We start from the raw sequence: 22587 nt of genomic DNA, 5'->3' as shown, positions 1-22587 counted from the left end.
GCATGTCTCACCAGGGAGGCCTCAAGTCTATGGTATATGTGAAGGTGTTTGTGTCAGACGAGAATGACAACCCACCTCGGTTTTATCCTCGGGAGTACGCTGCCAGTCTGAGCGCCCAGAGTGCACCAGGCACAGCTGTGCTGAGGGTACGTGCCCACGACCCTGACCAGGGACCCCATGGGCGACTCTCCTACCACATCCTGGCTGGCAACAGCCCCCCGCTCTTTGCCTTGGACGAGCACTCAGGTGAGGATCCTCCCATTCCCAGGGCTTGCCTCCCCACCTGCCCTCCACCCCAACCCTTGCAATGCTATTCTGTTTCCTTATGCATCTCCGCTTCTGTCCCTCCTCCAGGGCTATTGACGGTAGCCTGGCCCTTGGCCAGACGGGCCAGTTCCATGGTGCAGCTGGAGATCGGGGCTCGGGATGGAGGTGGCCTGCAGGCAGAGCCCAGTGCCCGAGTCAACATCAGCATTGTGCCTGGAACTCCTGTACCACCAGTATTTGAGCAGCTTCAGTATGTCTTTTCTGTGCCAGAGGATGTGGCACCAGGCACCAGTGTGGGCATAGTCCAGGCACACAATCCACCAGGTAACCCTTATCATTATATCCACGTGGTGCCGTACCCAGACACACCAGATAACCCTTGGGTATCACACCACTGATAGTCCCAATACAAAACACTCTGGTTCTAGTCCCCGCCGCCTCCTTGGGCATGGTGCAGGCACTCTGCTTCATCCCCAGATACATGAATATCACCCTAGTGCCACTCAGCTTCTCTGCCAACACCTGCCTCTCCCCTATTACTTTGAAAGGCCCACATGTGGTCACTATCTAGCCCTTTTGGGAATCAGAGTCTGGGCTCCAACTTAGAAGGTGTCCTCATCTCTTTTCTGACTGCTCTCTCTTCCCTAGGTCGCTTGGGGCCTGTGACCCTCGCCCTGTCGGGGGGGGATCCCCGAGGACTCTTCTCCCTAGATGGGGCCACTGGGCTGTTACAGACGCTTCGCCCTCTGGATCGGGAGCTGCTGGGACCAGTGCTGGAGCTGGAGGTGCGGGCAGGCAGTGGGGTGCCACCGGCTTTCACTGTAGCTCGTGTGCGCGTGCTGCTGGATGACGTGAACGACAACTCCCCTGCCTTCCCTGCGCCTGAAGACACGGTGCTGCTGCCATCGAGTACTGCCCCAGGGACCCTCATCTATACACTGCGGGCTCTGGACCCCGACTCGGGTGTTAACAGTCGAGTCACCTTTACCCTGCTCGCTGGGGGTGGTGGGGCCTTCACTGTGGACCCCACAACAGGCCACGTACGGCTTATGGGACCTCTGGGGCCTCCGGGGGGGCCAGCCCATGAACTGGAGCTGGAAGCCCGGGATGGAGGCTCCCCACCTCGCACCAGCCAATTTCGACTGCGGGTGGTGGTACAGGACTTGGGGACCCGTGGGCTGGCTCCCCACTTCGACAGCCCTACCTACCGTGTAGACCTGCCCTCAGGCACCACCCCTGGAACTCAAGTCCTGCAAGTGCAGGCTCGAGCACCAGATGGGGGCCCTGTCACCTACCACCTTGCAGCAGATGGGCCAGGTAGCCCCTTTGGCCTGGAACCACAGAGTGGATGGCTGTGGGTGCGGGCAGCACTGGACCATGAGGCCCAGGAGTTGTATACACTGAAAGTAATGGCAGTGTCTGGATCCAAAGCTGAGTTGGGGCAGCAGACAGCCACGGCCACTGTGAGGGTCAGCATCCTCAACCAGAACGACCACAGTCCCCGCTTGTCTGAGGAGCCCACCTTCCTGGCTGTGGCTGAGAACCAGCCCCCAGGGACCAGCGTGGGTCGGGTCTTTGCCACTGACCGAGACTCAGGACTCAATGGACGTCTGACCTACAGCCTGCGACAGCTGTCAGAAGACAGCAAGGCCTTCCGCATCCACCCCCAGACTGGTGAGCACTGGGACCCAAAATCTGAGATCCCATAGCCTCATCCTCAGAATGGTGAACACCCAGACACGATCCCCGGAGCCTGGTCGTGGGGACCAGGACTGAGCCCGGAGTTTTCCCCGGGCATTCCTTTCCACACTGTCCCAACCCCAGCCTCTCACAGACCCCAGGCTCTTCATCTCTGGCTACCCCATCCATGCTCTCTGTCTGTCCTGCACTTGCAGGAGAGGTGACCACACTCCAAACTCTGGACCGCGAGCGGCAGAGCAGCTACCAGCTTCTGGTGCAGGTTCAGGATGCGGGGAGCCCACCGCGCAGCACCACGGGCACCGTACACATCGCAGTGCTTGACCTCAATGACAACAGCCCCACCTTCCTGCAGGCCGCAGGGGCTGCGGGTGGAGGCCTCCCCATACAGGTAAGTGACGCTGGGACCCTGCCTGGAAGAAGTAAGAGAGTGTGTGGGTGTCTGCTAGATGGAGGCGAAAGAAACAGCATCTTGGCACAGGTGTGAGAGTAGAAAGGGGGCTCTGTCTGCACAGAGGTTAGGGGAATGTATCCTGGGTTGTCTCAAGAGCGGAGGGAGACAACTGTAGATGAGTTGTGTGTGCCCACAGGTGCCAGATGGTGTGCCTCCAGGAACACTGGTGACCACTCTGCAGGCCAAGGATCCAGATGAGGGGGAGAATGGAACCATCCTGTACATGCTAACTGGTATACGGGGAGTGGAGAGGAGGGCGATGGTAGTGGAGGGCCTGTCCTCATGATAATGCCCAGCTCTGGAATGGAAGCCCTCACCCTTGCTCTGCCCGTCCCCAGGTCCTGGCTCAGAGCTCTTCTCTCTGCACCCTCACTCGGGAGAGCTGCTCACCGCAGCACCCCTGATCCGAGCAGAGCGGCCACACTACGTGCTGACATTGAGCGCTCATGACCAAGGCAGCCCCCCTCGGAGCTCCAGCCTCCAGCTGCTCGTGCAGGTATGGCTGCCCTTTCTCCAATCTGGCCAGGTCTCCTTGGCCACCACCGTGGGCACCCGCTCCCAGAGCGCCATCTTCCTAAGCCCTTGTGCCCTCTCCTCTAGACAGGCTACTCTGACCGCCCCCGCTGCTACTCAGCAGGCCAGCCCAGATTCCCTTTTACTTGGGTCCCCCTGATTGCGTTCTCCTTCCCCGGTCCACAACAGGTGCTTCCCTCCACTCGCTCGGCTGAGCCTCCACCGGAACCCTCAGAGTCAGACCCGGTGGCGCCTGTGCCTGTCGTGCTGACCGTGACAGCAACCGAGGGGCTCCGGCCCGGCTCCCTGTTGGGCTCCGTGGCACCGCCGGAGCAGGCGGGGGTGGGCGCCCTTACTTACACACTGGTGGGCGGCGCCGACCCAGAGGGCACCTTTGCGCTGGACGCGGCCTCGGGGCGCTTGTACCTGGCGCGGCCCCTGGACTTCGAGGCGGGTCCGGCTTGGCGCGCGCTCACGGTGCGCGCCGAGGGGCCGGGAGGCGCGGGCGCGCGGCTGCTGCGAGTGCAGGTGCGCGTGCAGGACGAGAACGAGCATGCGCCGGCCTTCGCGCGCGACCCGCTGGCGCTGGCGCTCCCGGAGAACCCCGAGCCGGGCGCGACCTTGTACACTTTCCGCGCGTCCGACGCCGACGGCCCCGGCCCCAACAGCGATGTGCGCTACCGCCTGCTGCGCCAGGAGCCGCCTGCGCCCGCGCTTCGCCTGGACGCGCGCACCGGGGCGCTAAGTGCCCCGCTAGGCCTGGATCGGGAGACCACTCCCGCTCTGCTGCTGCTCGTGGAAGCCACTGACCGGCCCGCCAACGCCAGCCGCCGCCGCACAGCACGCGTTTCCGCGCGCGTCTTTGTCACGGATGAGAATGACAACGCTCCAGTCTTTGCCTCACCGTCACGTGTGCGCCTCCCTGAGGATCAGCCGCCCGGGCCCACGGCGCTGCACGTAGTAGCCCGGGACCCCGACCTGGGCGAGGCCGCACGGGTGTCCTATCGCCTGGCAGCTGGCGCAGACGGCTATTTCCGGCTACACCCCGGCACCGGTGAGTTGGACCGCTGGGAGGGACGGGGACGAGGAGGATGCTAATACAGAGCGAGTGTTTCCTTCCAACCTGCCCTACCGCTCACCTAGGAGCGCTGTCCGTGGTGCGGTCTCTGGACCGCGAACAGCGAGCCGAGTACGTGCTGACTGTGGTGGCCTCCGACCACGGCTCGCCCCCGCGCTCGGCCACGCAGCTTCTGACTGTCAGTGTCGCCGACGTCAACGACGAGGCACCCGCTTTCCCACAGCAGGAGTACCGCGTCCTCTTGCGGGAGAACAGCCCGCCTGGAACATCTCTGCTCACTCTGCAGGCAACCGACCCGGATCTGGGTAAGCGTGGAGGGACGAGCTGGAAAAAGGAGAGACTGGGTCAAGAAAGGGTATATTCACCCTGTGATCTTCCCCCACGCTGGCTCTCCTCAGGGACCAATGGGCAAGTGACTTATGGAGGCATCTCTGGCGAAAACTTCTCCCTGGACCCAGACACTGGGGTCCTTACCACTCTTCGGGCCCTGGATCGGGAGGAGCAGGAGGAGATCAATCTGACAGGTATACACTGACAGGCTCCCCAAAGCCTGAGGTGGCATAAACACCAGCGTTACATAGGCAGGACCCCCAAAGTACCTTCAAGAAACTTCTACCTCTTACAGCACAGCTTGTATTTTTAATCCTTTGGGGGAGTTTGTCAGAGTACAAGGTAAACTGACTTCTAGGCTGTCACCACTGTGATTACACTAACTCTCAAATACATAATGTCACAGCTGTGCTTTCTGGGATTCCCTCAGATTACACTGTAGCCATTTGACAGAAGCATATATGGATACTGAGTACCAAAGAGGTTAGCTCAGGCTAACACAGCTTGGAAGTGGCAAAGCTGGGACTTGAACCCAGATCTCTTGTTACCTCATTTAGTGCCTTTCCTGTTACACCAGAACATATATGTATGCATGCCTGTGTGCACAAGGGTTGTGAAAAGGTGGACATAGTCTGATTTTTGTGTGCACCTAGTGAACACATGTGGTGTGGATTCCTCCATGGCAGCAGGATAAATCTCACTGACTTTGCTTCCCAACAGTATATGCCCGGGACGGGGGCTCACCTCCACTGTTGACCCATGTCACAGTGCGAGTGGCTGTGGAGGATGAGAATGACCATGCCCCAACCTTTGGGAGTGCTCATCTTTCCCTGGAGGTGCCCGAGGGCCAGGACCCCCAGACCCTTACCACGCTGCGGGCCTCTGACCCAGATGTGGGAGCCAACGGGCAGCTGCAGTACCGCATCCTGGGTGAGAACCTTCCCGCACCTACTTGCCCAGGGTTACTTCTTGTTGGCCTGTGTCCCAGACCCAGTGTGCCTGGGTCCCCTTTTCCTTCTCTTTATGTTTTGGGGTCTCCGGGCATCTCTTTCTATGACCCTCCAGTACTTTGTCTTTTTACCCTCTTTGTCTCTTTTTATCTTCCTGTATCTTTTCTTTCTTGTCTCTCCCTGTAAAGTAGTTGTTCTCAAACCTTTTCATCTCAGGAATCTTAACATTATTTTTTTAACTTTTTATTTTATATTGGAGTACAGTTGATTAACAATGTTGTGATAGTTTCAGGTGTACAGCAGAGTGATTCAGTTATACATACATGTATCTATTCTTTTTCAAATTCTTTTCCCATTTAGGTTATTACATAATATTGAGTAGAGTCCCTTGTGCTATACAGTTGGTCCTTGTTGGTTATCCATTTTAAATACAATAGCATGTACATGTCAATTGCAAACTCCCTAACTATCCCTTCTCCCCACCTTCCCCTGGCAACTTAAGGTCTCTAAGTCTGTGAGTCTGTTTCTGTTTTGTAAATAAATTCATTTGTATCATTTCTTTTTAGATTCCACATATAAGCGATATATATATTTCTCTTCCCTGTCTGACTTTCTTCATTCAGTATGACAACCTCTAGATCCATCCATGTTGCTGCAAATAGCGTTATTTCATTTTTAATGGCTGAATAATGTTCTATTGTATATACGTACCACCTCTTCTTTACCCATTCATCTGTGGCTGGAAATTTAGGTTGCTTCCATGTCTTGGCTACTGTAAACAGTGCTGCAGTGAACATTGAGGGTGTGTGTATCCTTTTGGACTATGTTTTTCTCCAGATATGTGCCCAGAAATAGGATTGCAGGATCATATAGTATCTCTATTTTTAGTTTTTAAAGGAACCTCCATACTGTTCTCCATAGTGGCTGTACCAGTTTACATTCCCACCAATAGTGTAGGATGGAGGAACCCTTATATCTTAATTTTTAAGAACTGTAAAGAACTTTGGCTTATATGATATCAGCATTTATTGATGTAATAAAATATGATATAATAATTGAACATATAAAATATATAATAAACACATATCATTATTTACTGCATTTGATATTAAAACAGAACATTTTAAAATATCATTGCAAAACAAGCCGATGAAGCGTACTACTTGTTGTATTTCTGCATAAGCCCAAGGAGATTTACTGTCCATTTTGTTGGACAGTAATGAGGTTGCAAAGATTAAAGCAGGTATGACTAAACACAAGCTAACAAAAGGGGAGTGAATCTATGAAAACACATTTATGCTTTAAACTTTCTACCTGGAATATTCTGGAAATCACAACATTACATAAGCACACATTCCATTAACCATCCAAGTTATGACATCATCACATGTCATGTAGCATCTGGACTCCAGTCTGCATTTGTGAGTTGATGAAAATGGAAAAGTCATATAATGTCTTAGTATTGCTATGAAAATAGTTCTGATCTTATGTACTCCCAAAAGGGTCTCAGGGGGATCCTTGGGGCCCCCAGACCACACTTTGAGAAAAACTACTTTATAGTCTCTTTCTTTACCTTCTGTGTTTCTCTTTGTTTCTCTGCCTTTATTCCACCTTCCCTCTCCTGCCCTTCTCCCTCTCTCTCCCTTTCTTCTCCGTTGCCTGTAAATCACCCCCTCTCCCATGGGCTGACACATGTATGTTTCTGTGTGCATGCCCTTCTCTGCAGATGGGGACCCCTCAGGAGCCTTTGTCCTGGACCTAGCTTCTGGGGAGTTTGGCACCATGAGGCCACTAGACCGGGAGGTGGAGCCGGCATTCCAGCTGCAGATAGAAGCCCGGGATGGAGGCCAGCCAGCTCTCAGCGCTACGCTGCTTGTGACAGTGACAGTGCTGGATGCCAATGACCATGCCCCAGCCTTCCCTGTGCCCGCCTACTCTGTGGAGGTGCCTGAGGACGCACCTGCAGGGACCCTGCTGCTGCAGCTGCAGGCTCATGATCCTGATGCTGGGGCCAATGGTCGTGTGACCTACTACCTGGGTACAGGTGCAGCAGGAGCCTTCCTGCTAGAGCCCAGCTCTGGGGAATTGCGCACAGCCACCACCCTTGACAGAGAGCAGTGTCCCAGCTATGCCTTTACAGTGAATGCAGTGGACAGCGCAGCTGCTGGGCCCCTAAGCACCACGGTGCCCGTCACCATCACAGTGCGTGATGTCAATGACCACACACCCGCCTTCCCCACCAGTCCCCTGAGGCTGCGCCTGCCCCGCCCAGGCCCTGTCCTCAGCACTCCAACTCTGCCTCTGGCCACTTTGCGAGCTGAAGACCGTGACGCTGGTGCCAATGCCTCCATCCTGTACCGGCTGGCAGGCACACCACCTCTTGGCACCACCGTGGACTCTTACACTGGGGAAATCCGCGTGTCCCGCTCCCCTGTATCTCTGAGCCCCCGAGAGCGTGTCCTCTTCATTGTGGCAACTGACCTTGGCCGTCCAGCTCGCTCTGCCACTGGTGTGGTCATTGTTGGGCTGCAGGGGGAGTCTGAGCATGGACCCCGCTTTCCCCGGGCCAGTAGTGAAGCCATGCTCCGTGAGAATTCGCCCCCAGGTGGGTCCCTAACCATGTCTCCCTGCTTTGTATCCCTGAATGGGCTGGGGTTGCTCACTGAAAATGCTCCCCAAACTCCCTCAGTCTAGTGCTCACACTTCAACCAATGCCCTCCTCTCTTTAGGGACTCCCATTGTCTCCCCCAGGGCTACCCATGCAGGGGGTTCAAGTGGACCCATCACATACAGCATTCTCAGTGGGAATGAGAAAGGGACATTCTCCATCCAGCCTAGTACAGGTAAGGGCAGGAGCAGGGGGCTCTGGGGGACAGGTTCCTGGTGGAGCTCCTCTTTGGGCCCCAGGAGACTCCGGTTGAGGAGGGGCTGCCCTGGAGTGGTGGGCCTCAGAGACAGAGGTGCTAGGGCAAGCAAGAGGTCTGTCAGTGATCCATTCTGCCTTCCCCCAGGAGCCATCACAGTCCGCTCAGCAGAGGGGCTGGATTTTGAGACAAACCCACGGCTGCGACTGGTGCTGCAGGCAGAGAGTGGAGGAGCCTATGCCTTCTCCGTGCTGACCCTAACCCTGCAAGATGCCAATGACAATGCGCCCCGCTTCCTGCAGCCCCACTACGTGGCCTTCCTGCCAGAGTCCAGGCCCTTGGAGGGACCCCTGCTGCAGGTGTGGGGTGTGATCAGAAGATGGGGGCAGGGCTGGGCAGACTTTATCTGCCAACCAGCCCAATGCCAGCAGCCTCCTACTCCCACCAGGTGGAAGCAGATGACCTGGACCAAGGCCCCAGTGGACAGATCTCCTACAGTCTGGCCGCATCCCAGCCAGCCCGGGGATTGTTCCATGTAGACCCAGCCACGGGCACTATCACCACCACAGCTATCCTGGACCGCGAGATCTGGGCTGAAACACGGTGAAGCATGGCTCTGTAGACCCTGAGACTCCTTCCTGGGTCCATGCAATTTTGAGTCCTGCATTAAATCCCCTTCAGTCCCTAGGCCACATCCTGAGTTCCCCACTTCCACCCCTGCCTCCTGTCCTGAGCCCTCCTGTCACTGCCCGGGGTTATCGCTTATCCCAGATCCCACCTCCTGATTGTGCTCTGTGTTCAGGCTGGTGCTGATGGCCACAGACAGAGGAAGCCCAGCCCTGGTGGGCTCAGCTACCCTGACGGTGATGGTCATCGACACCAATGACAATCGCCCCACCATCCCCCAGCCCTGGGAGCTCCGAGTGTCAGAAGGTAAGGAATGGGTCAAGTGAGAGGTATAAAGGGTGGAAGGGAAACATTTTTCCCCACCATGGGGCTCCAGGACTGTCTGTGACTAACAAACACACTTGTGCCACTTATTGCAGATGCACTGTTGGGCTCGGAGATCGCACAGGTAACAGGGAATGATGTGGACTCAGGACCAGTGCTGTGGTATGTTCTGAGCCCTTCTGGGCCCCAGGATCCCTTCAGTGTTGGCCGCTATGGAGGCCGCCTCTCCCTCACGGGCCCCTTGGATTTTGAGCAGCGCGACCGCTACCACCTGCAGCTCCTGGCACACGACGGGCCTCACGAGGGCCGGGCCAACCTCACAGTGCTCGTGGATGATGTCAATGACAACGCACCTGCCTTCTCACAGACTCTCTACCAGGTGCCCGTGCTCCCACCTCTGGGCCCAGGGTTGTTCATGATGGAGGGAAGTGACAAAGCTAGAAGGAGCTGGGGTGGGCTGTATGTTGGAACTGACTTGGGGACAGAGCTTGGGGGATATAAAGGTCCCATCTCAAACCAGCCTTCTAAGTCCTCAGAACTGTGTCCAGGATCTGCATTCAGGGCCCAGAAATGGGGGAAGGAGGGCAATTTGATTAGGGGTATAAGGGCTCCAAGCTGGAACGGGTGCCACGCAGAGCTCATGGGACCAAGCTGCAGAACACAGGCTGAGTGAGCAGCAAGCCAGCTGAGAAGCTCAGCCATAAACCCTTGTCTTATACCTCAGGTGATGCTGCTTGAGCACACACCGCCGGGCAGTGCCATTCTCTCTGTCTCGGCCACTGACCGGGACTCCGGTGCCAACGGTCATGTCTCCTACTACCTGGCTTCCCCTGCTGAGGGCTTCAGCATTGACCCCAACAATGGTGTGTCCTTCTTGGTGTCTACCCCTTTTCCTTGACTGTCCTGGGCCATATTTTGACCTCATCCCTAGAATTTCTTGCCTGAACTCCTAACTCCTGGATCTCTGACCTAGGGAGGACATTTTCCCCCCTTTGTATCTTTTTTTTACATTAGTTAATTAATTTATTTTTGGCCGTGCTGGGTCTTCATTGTTGCTTGCAGGCTTTTGTGTAGTGGCAGTGGGCAGGGGCTACTTTTCATTGCAGTGCATGGGCTTCTCATTGTAGTGGCTTCCTTCATTGAGGAGCATGGGCTCCAGGCACACAGGCTTCAGTAGTTGCATCATGCAGGCTCAGTAGCTGTGGCACACAGGCTTTGGTTGCCTGTGGGATCTTCCGGACCAGGGATCGAACCCGTGTCCCCTGCATTGGCAGGCGGATTCTTACCCACTGGGCCACCAGGGAAGTCCCCCTTTGTCTCTGTTTTAAGCACTGTCCTGACTGCATGTCTAGAAGCCATTTCCTGAATCCTGGAGCCCATTCCATAATCTCCCAGCATACAGGCCACTCCCTGGAGTCTGACTTCCAAGGCCTTTTCCCCGTCCCTAGAGGGTCATTCTGCTCACCCACGGTCTCTGCTGATGGCATATTTCTCTTCATTCCCTTTTCATCTCAGGGACCCTGTTCACAACAGTGGGGACAGTGGCCTTGGGCCATGAAGGGCCAGGCATGGTGGATGTGGTGCTGGAAGCCCGAGACCATGGAGTGCCGGGTCGGGCCGCCCGCGCCACAGTGCACGTGCAGCTGCAGGATCAGAACGACCACGCCCCGAGCTTCACACTGCCACACTACCGTGTGGCTGTGACTGAGGATCTGCAGCCCGGCTCCACCCTGCTCACCCTGGAGGCCACAGACGCCGACGGGAGCCGCAGCCACGCCGCGGTGGACTACAGCATTGTCAGTGGCAACCGGGGCCGAGTCTTCCAGCTGGAACCCCGGCTGGCAGAGGCTGGGGAGGGTGATGGACTAGGCCCCCGGGCCCTGGGTTGCCTGGTGTTACTTGAGCCTCTAGACTTTGAAAGCCTCACCCAGTACAACCTAACTGTAGCGGCAACTGACCGGGGGCAGCCACCTCGAAGTTCGGCTGTGCCAGTCACTGTCACCGTGCTGGACGTCAACGACAACCCACCTGTCTTCACCCGAGCGGCCTACCGTGTGGCGGTGCCTGAGGACACGCCTGTGGGAGCCGAGCTGCTGCACGTGGAGGCCTCCGACGCTGATCCAGGCCCCCATGGCCTTGTGCGCTTCACCCTCAGCTCAGGCGACCCTCTGGGGCTCTTTGAGCTGGATGAGAGCTCCGGGGACTTGCGACTGGCCCGCCCTTTGGACTGTGAGACCCAGGCTCGACATCAGCTTGTCGTGCAGGCTGCCGACCCTGCCGGGGCACACTTTGCTCTAGCACCAGTGACCATCGAGGTCCAGGACGTGAATGACCACGGCCCCACCTTCCCTCTGAGCTTGCTCAGCACCAGCCTAGCTGAGAACCAGCCTCCAGGCACTCTCGTGACCACCCTGCATGCAATCGATGGGGATGCCGGGGCTTTCGGAAGGCTCCACTACAGCCTGCTGGAGGCTGGGCCGGGGCCTGAGGGCCGCGAGGCGTTTGCGCTGAACAGCTCAACTGGGGAGTTGCGGGCACGAGTGGCCTTTGACTACGAGCACACTGGCAGCTTCCAGCTGCTGGTGGGCGCTACGGATGCTGGGAACCTGTCCGCCTCAGTCACCGTGTCGGTGCTGGTGACTGGTGAGGATGAGTATGACCCAGTGTTCCTGGCTCCAGCTTTCCACTTCCAGGTGCCAGAAGGTGCGCGGCGTGGCCACAGCCTGGGTCACGTGCAGGCCACAGACGAGGATGGAGGTGCTGACGGCCTGGTGCTGTACTCGCTGGCCGCCTCGTCCCCCTATTTTGGTATCAACCAGACTACAGGTGCCCTGTACCTGCGGGTGGACAGCCGGGCACCAGGCAGTGGAACAGGCACCTCCGGGGGTGGGGGCCGGACCCGACGTGAGGCACCGCGAGAGCTGAGGCTGGAGGTGGTGGCACGGGGGCCTCTGCCTGGTTCTCGGAGCGCCACGGTGCCTGTGACTGTGGACATCACCCACACCGCGCTGGGCCTGGCCCCTGACCTCAACCTGCTCTTGGTGGGGGCTGTGGCGGCCTCTCTGGGAGTCGTGGTGGTGCTTGCCCTGGCAGCCCTTGTCCTGGGACTGGTGCGGGCCCGGAGCCGCAAAGCTGAGGCCGCGCCTGGCCCGATGTCCCAGGCGGCACCCCTGGCCAGCGGCTCGCTGCAGAAGCTGGGCCGAGAGCCACCCAGCCCGCCGCCCTCAGAGCACCTGTATCACCAGACTCTCCCCAGCTATGGTGGGCCAGGAGCTGGAGGACCCTACCCCCGTGGTGGCTCCCTGGACCCTTCACACTCAAGCGGCCGAGGCTCAGCAGAGGCTGCGGAAGATGACGAGATCCGCATGATCAACGAGTTCCCCCGCGTGGCCAGTGTGGCCTCCTCCCTGGCTGCCCGCGGCCCTGACTCCGGCATCCAGCAGGATGCAGACGGACTGAGTGACACCTCCTGCGAGCCACCTGCCCCCGACACCTGGTATAAGGGTCGTAAGGCAGGGCTGCTGCTGCCGGGTGCAGGAGCCACCCTGTACCGGGAAGACGGCCCCCCAGCCGCTGCCACCACCTTCCTGGGGGGCTGTGGCCTAAGCCCTGCCCCTACTGGGGACTATGGTTTTCCAGCAGATGGCAAGCCCTGTGTGGCGGGAGCGCTGACGGCCATTGTGGCCGGTGAGGAAGAGCTCCGTGGCAGCTACAACTGGGACTACCTGCTGAGCTGGTGCCCTCAGTTCCAGCCGCTGGCCAGTGTCTTCACAGAGATCGCCCGGCTCAAGGATGAAGCTCGGCCGTGTCCCCCGGCACCCCGTATTGACCCACCGCCCCTCATCACTGCCGTGGCCCACCCGGGAGCCAAGTCTGTGCCCCCCAAGCCAGCCAGCACGGCCGCAACCCGGGCCGTCTTCCCACCAGCCTCTCACCGCTCCCCCATCAGCCATGAAGGTTCCCTGTCCTCGGCGGCCATGTCCCCCAGCTTCTCACCTTCACTGTCTCCTCTGGCCGCTCGCTCACCCGTCGTCTCACCATTCGGGGTGGCCCAGGGCCCCTCAGCCTCAGCTCTGAGCGCAGAGTCTGGCCTGGAGCCACCAGACGACACCGAGCTCCATATCTAGGTGTGGCCCGGACCGGGCCCCGACCTGGGATGCGCACAGTGTCCCCAATGCAGGCCCCATCTGAGCCTGCCCGGGCAGCCTCGGACCATGATTGGCCATTGGGGAGGCCAGCTCCCCACCCCAGAGTCCTCCAGCAGGGGCAGGTCTCACGTCTTGCCCCGGCCCTGGCAGAGCCCCAGTACCGTGAGGCCCGGTTGGGCACTGACCTGTGGCCAGGTCTGACGCAGGGAGAGAGATGAGGAAGGAGGCAGCAGCCCCGGGGTTCCCCTCAGTGAGGGCTTCTTGCCCTGTGCCAGCACCCTGAGATGGAGCTGAGACTTTATTTATTGGGGGGTAGGGGAGTGGGGGCAGCCCCTGCAACTTTGTTCGGGCCCAGCTCCTTTGGGTTCCACTGACACCCCTGCCCCTGCCCAGAATCAAGTGCCAATTCTCACTCTGGAGCCTTAATAAACTGCAGTTTGTATCCAGTGTCCGGATCTGTTCTCTGGGCCCTTAGGGACGGGGCAGTGATGGAAAGGCTCCTGACACCTTGTAGACACCTCAGGAGGCACAGAGTGGGATGGACAGAGGGGTGTCTAGGGTGGGGTGAGTGAGGAAGGCACTGGGAACCCAAGCCTAGCCTGAGGCTGTCACATCCCTCTGCAGTCGACCTTTCCCTCTAACAGGGGCAGGAGGCCAGACGAAGGCAGACAGCAGGAGCTTGCTTGTGGCAGCAATCTAGAGAGGAATTGGCTGGCTGGGGAGACCTTGGAGATGACCAGCTCTAAGCTTGAGGGTCTTCAAAGAGGTGGGGGTGGATACAAGAGCAGCCAAGTGGTTTGTTTTTCGTGGGGTCATTATATAGACTATAATATATTCATATGTAATAACAGCTCACATTTGTTGAGCTTCTGCCACGTGAGGCTCTCCGAGGGGTTTGCTTGCTTTATCTCTGTAAATTTTCAGTGCAATCCGCTGAGGCAGAGCACTTTTAACCTAACAGTCTCCATATTCTACACGAAGAAAGCAAGGCTCCAAAAAGCTGTGACTTTCCTAATATCATACTTCTTGTAAGGACCTGGATCTCTGGGCCTATGGGCCTCCAGAGCCCCTTTTTTAAGCGCCGCCTATACTGTGGGTGAGTCCTGGGCTCACCCAGTGTTTGACAGTCCACAGAGGGAGCGTCTGAGTGGCCGCCCCACCCCTTCTCCCGCATTCAGGACCACCCATTGGAGGGCGGAGCCATGACGTCACTAGTTCCTAGGCAGAAGAGGACTACAGAGTTCATGTGATCTGTCACATGACAGTGGGCGAGCCGAAAGGCAGAATGGGACCCCGATCCTGGTGAGAAACTGGGGGGCTCCGGGAGAAGGGAATCACGTTGGGGGGAGTTTATGTTGGAGGGTGGAGCAACAGTCCAGCTCCTGCTGAAACCCATGTGCTGTCCCTGCAGCCTCCTAGGGCTCTTTGCCCTCTTCGTCGCTGGCAAATGCAGTTACAGCCCGGAGCCTGACCAGCAGAGGAGGTGAGCTGACTTAACGCTGACCGCCCCTTCCCCATGGCTTGTCCTGCACCTGTTATCCTGGTTCCAGCCTCCCTTACCGGCTTACCAGCTCCTGATACCCCTCTCCGTAGTCCCAGGCGTAGTCTGATCATCCACCTCCTGTGATTCAAATCTGCTTCCAGAATCTTCCCCCAAATCTAGGTCTAATGCTGAACCTTCCCGTCCCCACTTTAATAATGAGGGCTAAAATAATAATAATAATAATAATAATAATAATAATAATGAAGAATGTGTGACCCCTGACCCTGCAGGCTGCCCCCTGGCTGGGTGTCCCTGGGCCGTGCGGACCCTGAGGAAGAGCTGAGTCTTACGTTTGCCCTGAGACAGCAGAACCTGAAGAGACTGTCCGAGCTGGTGCAGGCTGTGTCGGATCCTGGCTCTCCTCGCTACGGTGCCTGACGGGACCGCGGGGCAGGATGTGGGATGTGGTGGAGGGACACGGGGTTGGGCTGAGCATGGGACGGTGCAGGTCATGTCAAGGGCATGCTCTTGGGGCCTGCGGAGGGGGTGGTATAGGACAGATGAATGGCAGTGGCCCTCACTGAAGAGTTTCTGGATAGAAAAGTGAATGGGAAGTAGACTGTCCAAAACTAACTCACATTCTTCCCTCCAAAACTTTCCACCTGTGTTCATCAGGCTAAAAAACTGAAAGTGGGTATGGTTAAGAGCACAGGCTTGGTGATCAAACCTGAATTTAAATTATGACTCTACTGCTTACCCGTTGCCAGACAAATGGGGACGTAGCATCCAGTACATGTAAGTTTAGCTCACTACCTCAGATTTCACCTCCAACCCCTGCTAAATTCACTCTCATTTACTCCTCCACTCAAACACTAAAGCTGTCAGTTCCAGCTCTGAAACAGTCCACTGTCTCATTGTTCCTTGTTGCCACCAACTTAGTTGACTGTACTCTCTCACCTGGACTGCTGCCCATCCCCCTCGCTGGACTGCCGTCTTCCCCTCCAATCCATTCCAAGAGTTGGTGTTGTGCTCCAATGGTCAAGCTGGACCGTGTGCTTTCTCCAAGGAAGCCCTTTGGGGTGGGGAAGGAGTGGGAGTGGTGAGCGTGTGAGGGGGCAATCTAAGGTTCACCCAGGAGGTGTGTGCATGATCCATGCAGAACAATGACTCACCATCATGTTTAGCTTAAAATCAGTAAGTATGAAGATGTAAGCTAAATTAGATATCATCTTATAACTGGTCCTGAAAGTTTTGAAAACTTTTATTGGAAATAAACTTAAAATGAACATTTTTTTTTTAAATTCCACTGGCAGTTCAGTGGTTAGGACTCAGTGCTGTTACTGCTGTGGCCTGGATTCTATCACTGGTTGGGTAACTAAGATTCCACAAGTGGTGTGGCACACCCCCCGACCCCCAAAAGAACATTTTAAATCTATTAATCTCATTTGTTTTTCATGATCATGCAGTATTTGCAACCTACTCTCCTTTAGGATAAATCCATATTCCCCCAAGTTGAGCCTACACCTGTATGGCCTGCCTTTTTACTAGAAGCTTCCCACGTATCCCTCAAGCCCCTGCTCCAATTTCCCTAGGAAGTCCCAGTGTCTCCTGGTTGAAGTCCAAAAAGAGCAATTTGGAAAAGCAATGAACAAAGGCAATTCTACTGAACCCCTGCAGGCAAGTACCTGACCCTAGAGGATGTGGCTGAACTGGTCCGGCCATCACCATTGACTCTCCACACGGTCCAGAAATGGCTTTTGGCGGCTGGAGCCCGGAACTGCCACTCAGTGACTACACAGGACTTTCTGACTTGCTGGCTGAGTGTCCGGTGAGAGGGGATAATTGCCTCATAGAGGGTATTGATCACCCCATAAGGGAGATTTGTCTCCCTATCAGGGGGAGGGAACCGAGAGTTTGCAGGTGCTGTGGGTGAAAATGCATGGGGAGATAACTAACTACCCGGTGATGCTTAGGCAGCCTCTTCTGCTCTGCTCCATGCTTTCTGACCTGTGTTTTCTGAACTGATCTCCAGACAGGCAGAGCTGCTGCTCTCTGGGGCTGAGTTTTATCACTATATGGGAGGACCTGCAGAGACCCATGCTGTGAGGTCCCCACATCCCTACCGGCTCCCAAAGGCCTTGGCCCCGCATGTGGACTTTGGTAACACCCAGTGGGGCTGGTGGAGGTTGGAGAGGCAGAACCAGGGATGGGAGAAATTTAGGTGCCACAGGGGGTGCGAGCGGGGGTGGGATCACAGTGGTAAAACGAGGGTTGGAGTCCAAAAGGTCTCTTTCTCAAGCCTGACTCCTCCCCACAGTGGGGGGGCTGCATCGGTTTCCCCCTACATCAACCCTGAGGCAACGCCCTGAGCCACAGGTGCTGGGGACTGTTGGCCTGCATCTGGGAGTGACCCCATCAGTGATCCGTAAGCGTTACAACTTGACGGCACAAGATGTGGGCTCTGGCACAACCAACAACAGTCAAGCCTGCGCTCAGGTGAGCCATGCAAGGAGCCTCAGCATCCTCACAGCCTCCTCAAGGTGCCTGAACAGCCTGGGGCTGACTCTGCTGGGCTCTCATCCTGTGATCTGGGACAGCATCCCCTGACCTGACTCTATGTCTTCTGACCCATGAATCTCCTCTGACTCCCTCTGTAGTTCCTGGAGCAGTATTTCCATGATTCAGACCTTGCTGAGTTCATGCACCTCTTCGGTGGGGACTTTGCACACCAGGCATCGGTAGCCCGTGTGGTTGGACAACAGGGCCGGGGCCGGGCCGGGATTGAGGCCAGCCTAGATGTGGAGTACCTCATGAGTGCTGGCGCCAACATCTCTACCTGGGTCTACAGTAGCCCTGGTACTGCCTAGGGGACTGACTGGTGGGGACAGAACTGGGGGGAGTAGTGATCTTTCCTCCCTCAAGGGAATTCCATGAGCTAGAGGGAGATCCTGACAACTTCCCAAATGATTGCCCTTGTGCCCCCTTTTCCAAAAAACATCCAGGCCGGCATGAGTCACAGGAGCCTTTCCTGCAGTGGCTTCTGCTGCTCAGTAATGAGTCAGCTCTGCCATATGTGCACACCGTGAGCTACGGCGATGACGAGGACTCCCTCAGCAGCACCTATATCCAGCGGGTCAACACTGAGCTCATGAAGGCGGCTGCTCGGGGTCTGACCCTGCTTTTTGCCTCAGGTGACCTCCTACTCTAAACTTAGACCCACGCCCACTCAAGATGAGAACTTTGACCCCACAGTAACTCCCGGACCTGATCTCTAACTCGTAATCTGAACTGAACATGGACCACTGACCTGACCTCAACTCTGACCTCTTGCAGTAATAACTAACACTTGAATTTCCTCTCTGACATTTGAACCCACATTCCAAGCTCTGACCAATGAAACTGAATGCTAAACCTGGTCTCTCTCCCAGGTGACAGTGGGGCCGGGTGTTGGTCTGTCTCTGGCAGACACCAGTTCCGTCCCAGCTTCCCTGCCTCCAGGTAAGCACCCAAGCCCACCACTTACTTGTGACCTCATGGTCTAGAACCTTTGCCTTAACCCCACCAGGTGCTCTTGTGGGTCAGCACTCAGTTGTACCTGCTCTGATCTTGATCATGCAGTATTTTCAGTCTCTGCTCTTGTTCCTCCACCCCCTCTTTTTCCCGAAGGTGCCAGGCCCTGAATCTCCTGAGTAGGACACAGCTCCCAGTGTTCTGCTTCCTCGGTCCCCAGGCATTTTAGTGGGAGATTTGGTGGATGTTTTGTAGGGAGAAGTGTGCACAGTCACCTCAGACCATGCCTTGAGGGCCACAAACCTCTCAGTCTTCCTCATGTACATACTTCACCAGAGTGCTTTCCCAGTCCCTCCAGCAAGACCCAGGCCACACTCACCCAGCCCTATGCATTTTGGAGGTTTCTTAGGACTGCTACATTTTGAGTGCTGTCTTCTGCCCTCAGTCCCTATGTCACCACGGTGGGAGGCACATCCTTCGAGAACCCTTTCCGAGTCACAAATGAGGTCGTTGACTACATCAGTGGTGGCGGCTTCAGCAACGTGTTCCCACGGCCTTCGTACCAGGTACCTGTGTGTTTGTGTTGGTGGAGGAGAGACGGGTGGAATCCTCAGTTCAGCAGATGGTACTTACTCAACAGTGTCTTTCAGGAGGAAGCTGTAACCCGGTACCTGAGCTCCAGTCCCCACTTGCCACCATCCAGTTACTTCAATGCCAGTGGCCGCGCCTACCCAGACGTAGCTGCACTCTCTGATGGCTACTGGGTGGTCAGCAACCACGTGCCCATTCCATGGGTGTCTGGTACTTCGGTGAGAATCAGTCTGGCTCCAAACCTCTACCCAGGGAATACCCCTACCTTCCAACCCCAAGAACCCAGAACCCTTGCACCCAGAACCCCCGACTCCTCAGAGACCTCCTACCCATCCCTCCCAAAAAGTCCAACCACTCTGAATCCCTAACCTCTACTTGCACCCTTACCCTTGCAGGCCTCTACGCCAGTGTTTGGGGGACTCCTATCCCTGATAAATGAACACAGAATCCTCAGAGGCCTACCCCCTCTCGGTTTTCTCAACCCAAGGCTCTACCAGCAGCGTGGGGCAGGACTCTTTGATGTGAGTCTGGAAGGGAGGGTTGTGGCCATTTTCATATGAAGTAACAACATTCATACTCATAAGAGTATGTTGAGTGCTAAGATGAACTTGAGGGCAATTCTGTGGGATAGCCTCTGGAATGTGAATACAGGGTAAGGGGCTATAGTCTGTTAATATCAGCAGGTCCAGATCTGATGCCCACCCTCTTCCTAGGTAACCCGTGGCTGCCACGAGTCCTGTCTGGATGAAGAGGTGGAGGGTCAAGGTTTCTGCTCTGGCCCTGGCTGGGATCCTGTGACAGGCTGGGGAACACCCAACTTCCCAGCTCTGCTGAAGACACTAATGAACCCTTGACCCTCTCCTGCTAGAAGGGTGGGCCTGTCCTCTGCCCCACAGCAGGTGGCTTGGTCCCTTATTCTGCAGTGTTGGAAGCCCTGCTGAACCCTCAACCATTGACTGCCACAGACAGCTTATCTCCCTAACCCAGAAATGCTGTGAGCTTGACTTGACTCCCAACCCTACCTGTTCCATCATACTCAGGTCCCCCTGCCCCAGGTTCCTCAACAGGTGCCACAACCAGCACTATTTGGGAGCATCCCCTGCATACAACCTCTCCCACCCCAAGCCCCCGGGGCTCCCTGCTCCATTTGTTTTCTTTTCAACCAGGCTTTTCCAACATGTTTTCTACCCTTGTCTGTGTACACTATTTCACTGCATCCTCACCCCTCAATTCATTGTCCTGAGACCTCTACTGTTATTGTTTCACTCTTTCCTTCCCTGAGAAATACTCCCAACCTTTGTTTTGTGAGCTCTCTGTCATAGAAGCCTACTGCCTCTTCCTTCTTCGCTTCCAGGGCTTAACTTCTTCTCTGACCACTCCCTCTTCTTCCTTCATTCCCTTTTCCCTCTTTCTCTTTCTCTGCTTCCTCATTAAACGTTGTTGTATTTTGTTGCTCTTGGTTTTTAACCAAAATTTTATAACTCTTGGTTTTTATTTTATCAAAGTATATGGGCACATTGTCAAATAGTTCTTTAAGTCTTATTGCAAAAAAAAAAAAAAAAAAAATAGCCACCCCTTGTGTATCTACCACCATTTCCTGCTACTTGAAGCAATCATTTCAGCTGTTTCTGTTGATTCTTTGGTGCGTGCTAAGTCACTTCAGTTGTGTCCAACTCTTTGTGACCCCATGGACTGTAGCCTGCCAGGCTCCTCTGTCCATGGATTTCTCCAGGCAAGAATACTGGAGTGGGTTGCCAGGCCCTCCTCCAGGGGATCTCCCTGACCCAGGGATCGAACCTGCATCTCTTAAATCTGCATTGGCAGGCATGTTTTCCATCACTAGTGCCACCTAGGAAGCCCTGATTCTTTGGTATCTACTGGTTTATCTCTAAATAACATGCTTATATTGCTGTTTATTGATCCCCCCTCCCCAGTTTTAGCCATTATTGACTTCCTATTAGCTTATGATCATTCTTCTGTGTTGTCCCAATCACTCAAAATCCCCACCACCCATTCTTTCATCCTTCCAATACAATTCTATTTTTGTTTGAGCTGCATACAGGATTTGCACTGGTACAACTGTGTAAATGCTAATCACACCTAATCCATGTAGTATCATTGCTCTATCCTTTGTTTTTTGCTCTTCTCACTTGACTCATTGTCTGCTGGAACAAATCAATAACTGGCGTCCACAGCCATCACTATCTCACTAAATCAGACTTTCCATCCTACAGTGATTGATACCTCAAAAGCAAGATGTGTAATTCTCAATATTTTATCTCCCTTCTTCCCAATCCCAAACTGTTCTTTTTTGTTTCTTATTTATAAATGACACTATGCTTGACACTTCCAACTGAGCCAGAAGCCTAAAGTGTCATCCAGGCTTCCCATTTCCTTCACCTCCTCCCATCATCACCTTGTCAACAAGTCCTGTTGACTCTTATCTCTTAAATACATCTGTAACAAACCAAAAGTTCTTCCAATTATATTTCCGAAGTGTATCTTGAATTCATCTACTTCTCTCCAGCTCCACTGCTACCGTATTAGCTGTGAGCCATATTCCCTCTCCTTTGAATTGAGGCCCTTGCAAGAAGTGTCCTTACATCCTGCCTTTCCCTAAACCATCTACCACTTGTTTAGTCGCTAAGTTGTGTCTGACTCTTTTGTGACCCCATGGACTATAGCCCACCAGGCTCCTCTGTCCATGGGACTTCCCAGGCAAGAATACAGAGTGGGTTGCCATTTCCTTCTCCAGGGGATCTTCCTGACCCAGGGATGGAACATGGGTATCTTGCATTGGCAGATGGGTTCTTTACCACTGAGCCACCAGGGAAGCCCCCAAACCAACTACCAGAGTAAGATGCAAATCTCATGAGGTCACCTACTTGATTACCCTTCAAAGATTACTGGATATAGGTCAGGCTTTTTATCATGATTTACAAACCTGTCTCCTTACTTGCTCTTTGTTTCTGATTAACAGATTGTTTATCCTTCCCTGTCTCCTCACCGCCCCCCCCCCCCCATGGACTTTCATTCACTGTTGCTCAAGATATTCTTTGCCCTAACATTACCCCTGGCTCCTTGTGCCTGGTTGAGGTCCAGAATTCTTTCAAGACTCAGCTCACCTCCTCTTGTGAATCTTTTGGCTCCCTGAAGCTAGTTGATGTGGGTATGACAGAAAAATCCTAGATTCTTGGTTCTGATACAGACCAAGAGAGAGCCTGGGGCAAGTAAGTTCAACTCTCTGAGACTTTTTCCTCATCTGTTAAGTGAGGATATTGATACCTGCCTCTAATATTTAGGAAATCATTAAGTGGAAGAAAATTAATGGAATGCCTAACACACTGATGTAGGCAGCAACTATTAGTTCCCTTCCTCCCTTGCACTGCACACCCTGTGTCTACCTCCATTATTTTAACTCCCATATATTGGTGAAATGGCCAGTTTAACTGCCTCCCTTTCCAAGACCACTGGTGCCTGGAGGACTAGAACCTTGTCCTACTTTGTATTTGCAGACCCTAGCTCAGGACTGACTGACAAATAAAAATTAAATACATTTTTGCTGCGTTGAAAACCCTACTCTTTGACTAGCTGTGATTTTACATAAGTTGTTTATTAAGACTGAAAGACAGCCATTCCTCGTATCCTCGGGTTCTGCAGCCACAGATTTACCCAACCATGAACTGAAGATATATTTTTTTAAATTCCAATTAAAAAAACGAAACTTGACTTTACCATGCACCAGCAAAC

General features: G+C 54.9%; 2 protein-coding genes and 1 long non-coding RNA gene across 3 annotated transcripts in view; 2 read left to right on the top strand and 1 right to left on the bottom strand.

Annotated features, from left to right (window-relative positions):
* DCHS1 (dachsous cadherin-related 1) overlaps window positions 1–13695 on the top strand; it is a 36619-nt gene extending 22924 nt beyond the window's left edge. The window contains exons 4-21 of the mRNA XM_070464183.1: window positions 15–246; window positions 355–591; window positions 916–1941; window positions 2163–2356; window positions 2556–2652; window positions 2758–2915; window positions 3122–3986; window positions 4076–4315; window positions 4409–4534; window positions 5061–5270; window positions 7017–7895; window positions 8020–8133; window positions 8302–8513; window positions 8603–8757; window positions 8957–9087; window positions 9201–9484; window positions 9830–9968; window positions 10621–13695. Of these exons, the coding sequence (XP_070320284.1) occupies window positions 15–246; window positions 355–591; window positions 916–1941; window positions 2163–2356; window positions 2556–2652; window positions 2758–2915; window positions 3122–3986; window positions 4076–4315; window positions 4409–4534; window positions 5061–5270; window positions 7017–7895; window positions 8020–8133; window positions 8302–8513; window positions 8603–8757; window positions 8957–9087; window positions 9201–9484; window positions 9830–9968; window positions 10621–13232 (7911 nt within the window). The 3' untranslated portion in view covers window positions 13233–13695. The remainder of the gene's footprint in view (window positions 1–14; window positions 247–354; window positions 592–915; window positions 1942–2162; window positions 2357–2555; window positions 2653–2757; window positions 2916–3121; window positions 3987–4075; window positions 4316–4408; window positions 4535–5060; window positions 5271–7016; window positions 7896–8019; window positions 8134–8301; window positions 8514–8602; window positions 8758–8956; window positions 9088–9200; window positions 9485–9829; window positions 9969–10620) is intronic.
* A 763-nt stretch (window positions 13696–14458) lies between these two features.
* On the top strand, window positions 14459–22416 carry TPP1 (tripeptidyl peptidase 1). The gene is made up of 13 exons (XM_070464184.1): window positions 14459–14555; window positions 14665–14736; window positions 15027–15166; window positions 16414–16564; window positions 16769–16896; window positions 17054–17232; window positions 17394–17592; window positions 17739–17932; window positions 18170–18234; window positions 18692–18812; window positions 18897–19055; window positions 19233–19358; window positions 19551–22416. The coding sequence occupies exons 1-13, from the start codon at window positions 14512–14514 to the stop codon at window positions 19689–19691; spliced, it is 1719 nt and encodes a 572-aa protein (XP_070320285.1). The 5' UTR covers window positions 14459–14511; the 3' UTR covers window positions 19692–22416.
* Window positions 17775–18556, bottom strand: LOC139034039 (uncharacterized). The gene is made up of 2 exons (XR_011486504.1): window positions 18170–18556; window positions 17775–17932 (listed from the first exon to the last, which is right to left on the bottom strand). It is a non-coding gene; the product is annotated as an uncharacterized lncRNA (long non-coding RNA).
* Window positions 22417–22587: the final 171 nt, after the last annotated feature.

Source organism: Odocoileus virginianus, unplaced genomic scaffold, assembly GCF_023699985.2.
Source record: "Odocoileus virginianus isolate 20LAN1187 ecotype Illinois unplaced genomic scaffold, Ovbor_1.2 Unplaced_Contig_20, whole genome shotgun sequence".
Lineage (NCBI taxonomy): Eukaryota > Metazoa > Chordata > Mammalia > Artiodactyla > Cervidae > Odocoileus > Odocoileus virginianus.
This window is presented reverse-complemented; position numbering and strand designations above follow the sequence as displayed.

Coding starts and splice junctions, on each gene's coding strand:
- TPP1 (XM_070464184.1), top strand. CDS start 14,512: ATGACAGTGGGCGAGCCGAAAGGCAGAATGGGACCCCGATCCTG. Junction 14,556..14,664: donor AGAATGGGACCCCGATCCTG/GTGAGAAACTGG, acceptor CTGTCCCTGCAG/CCTCCTAGGGCTCTTTGCCC. Junction 16,897..17,053: donor GGCCCCGCATGTGGACTTTG/GTAACACCCAGT, acceptor TCCTCCCCACAG/TGGGGGGGCTGCATCGGTTT.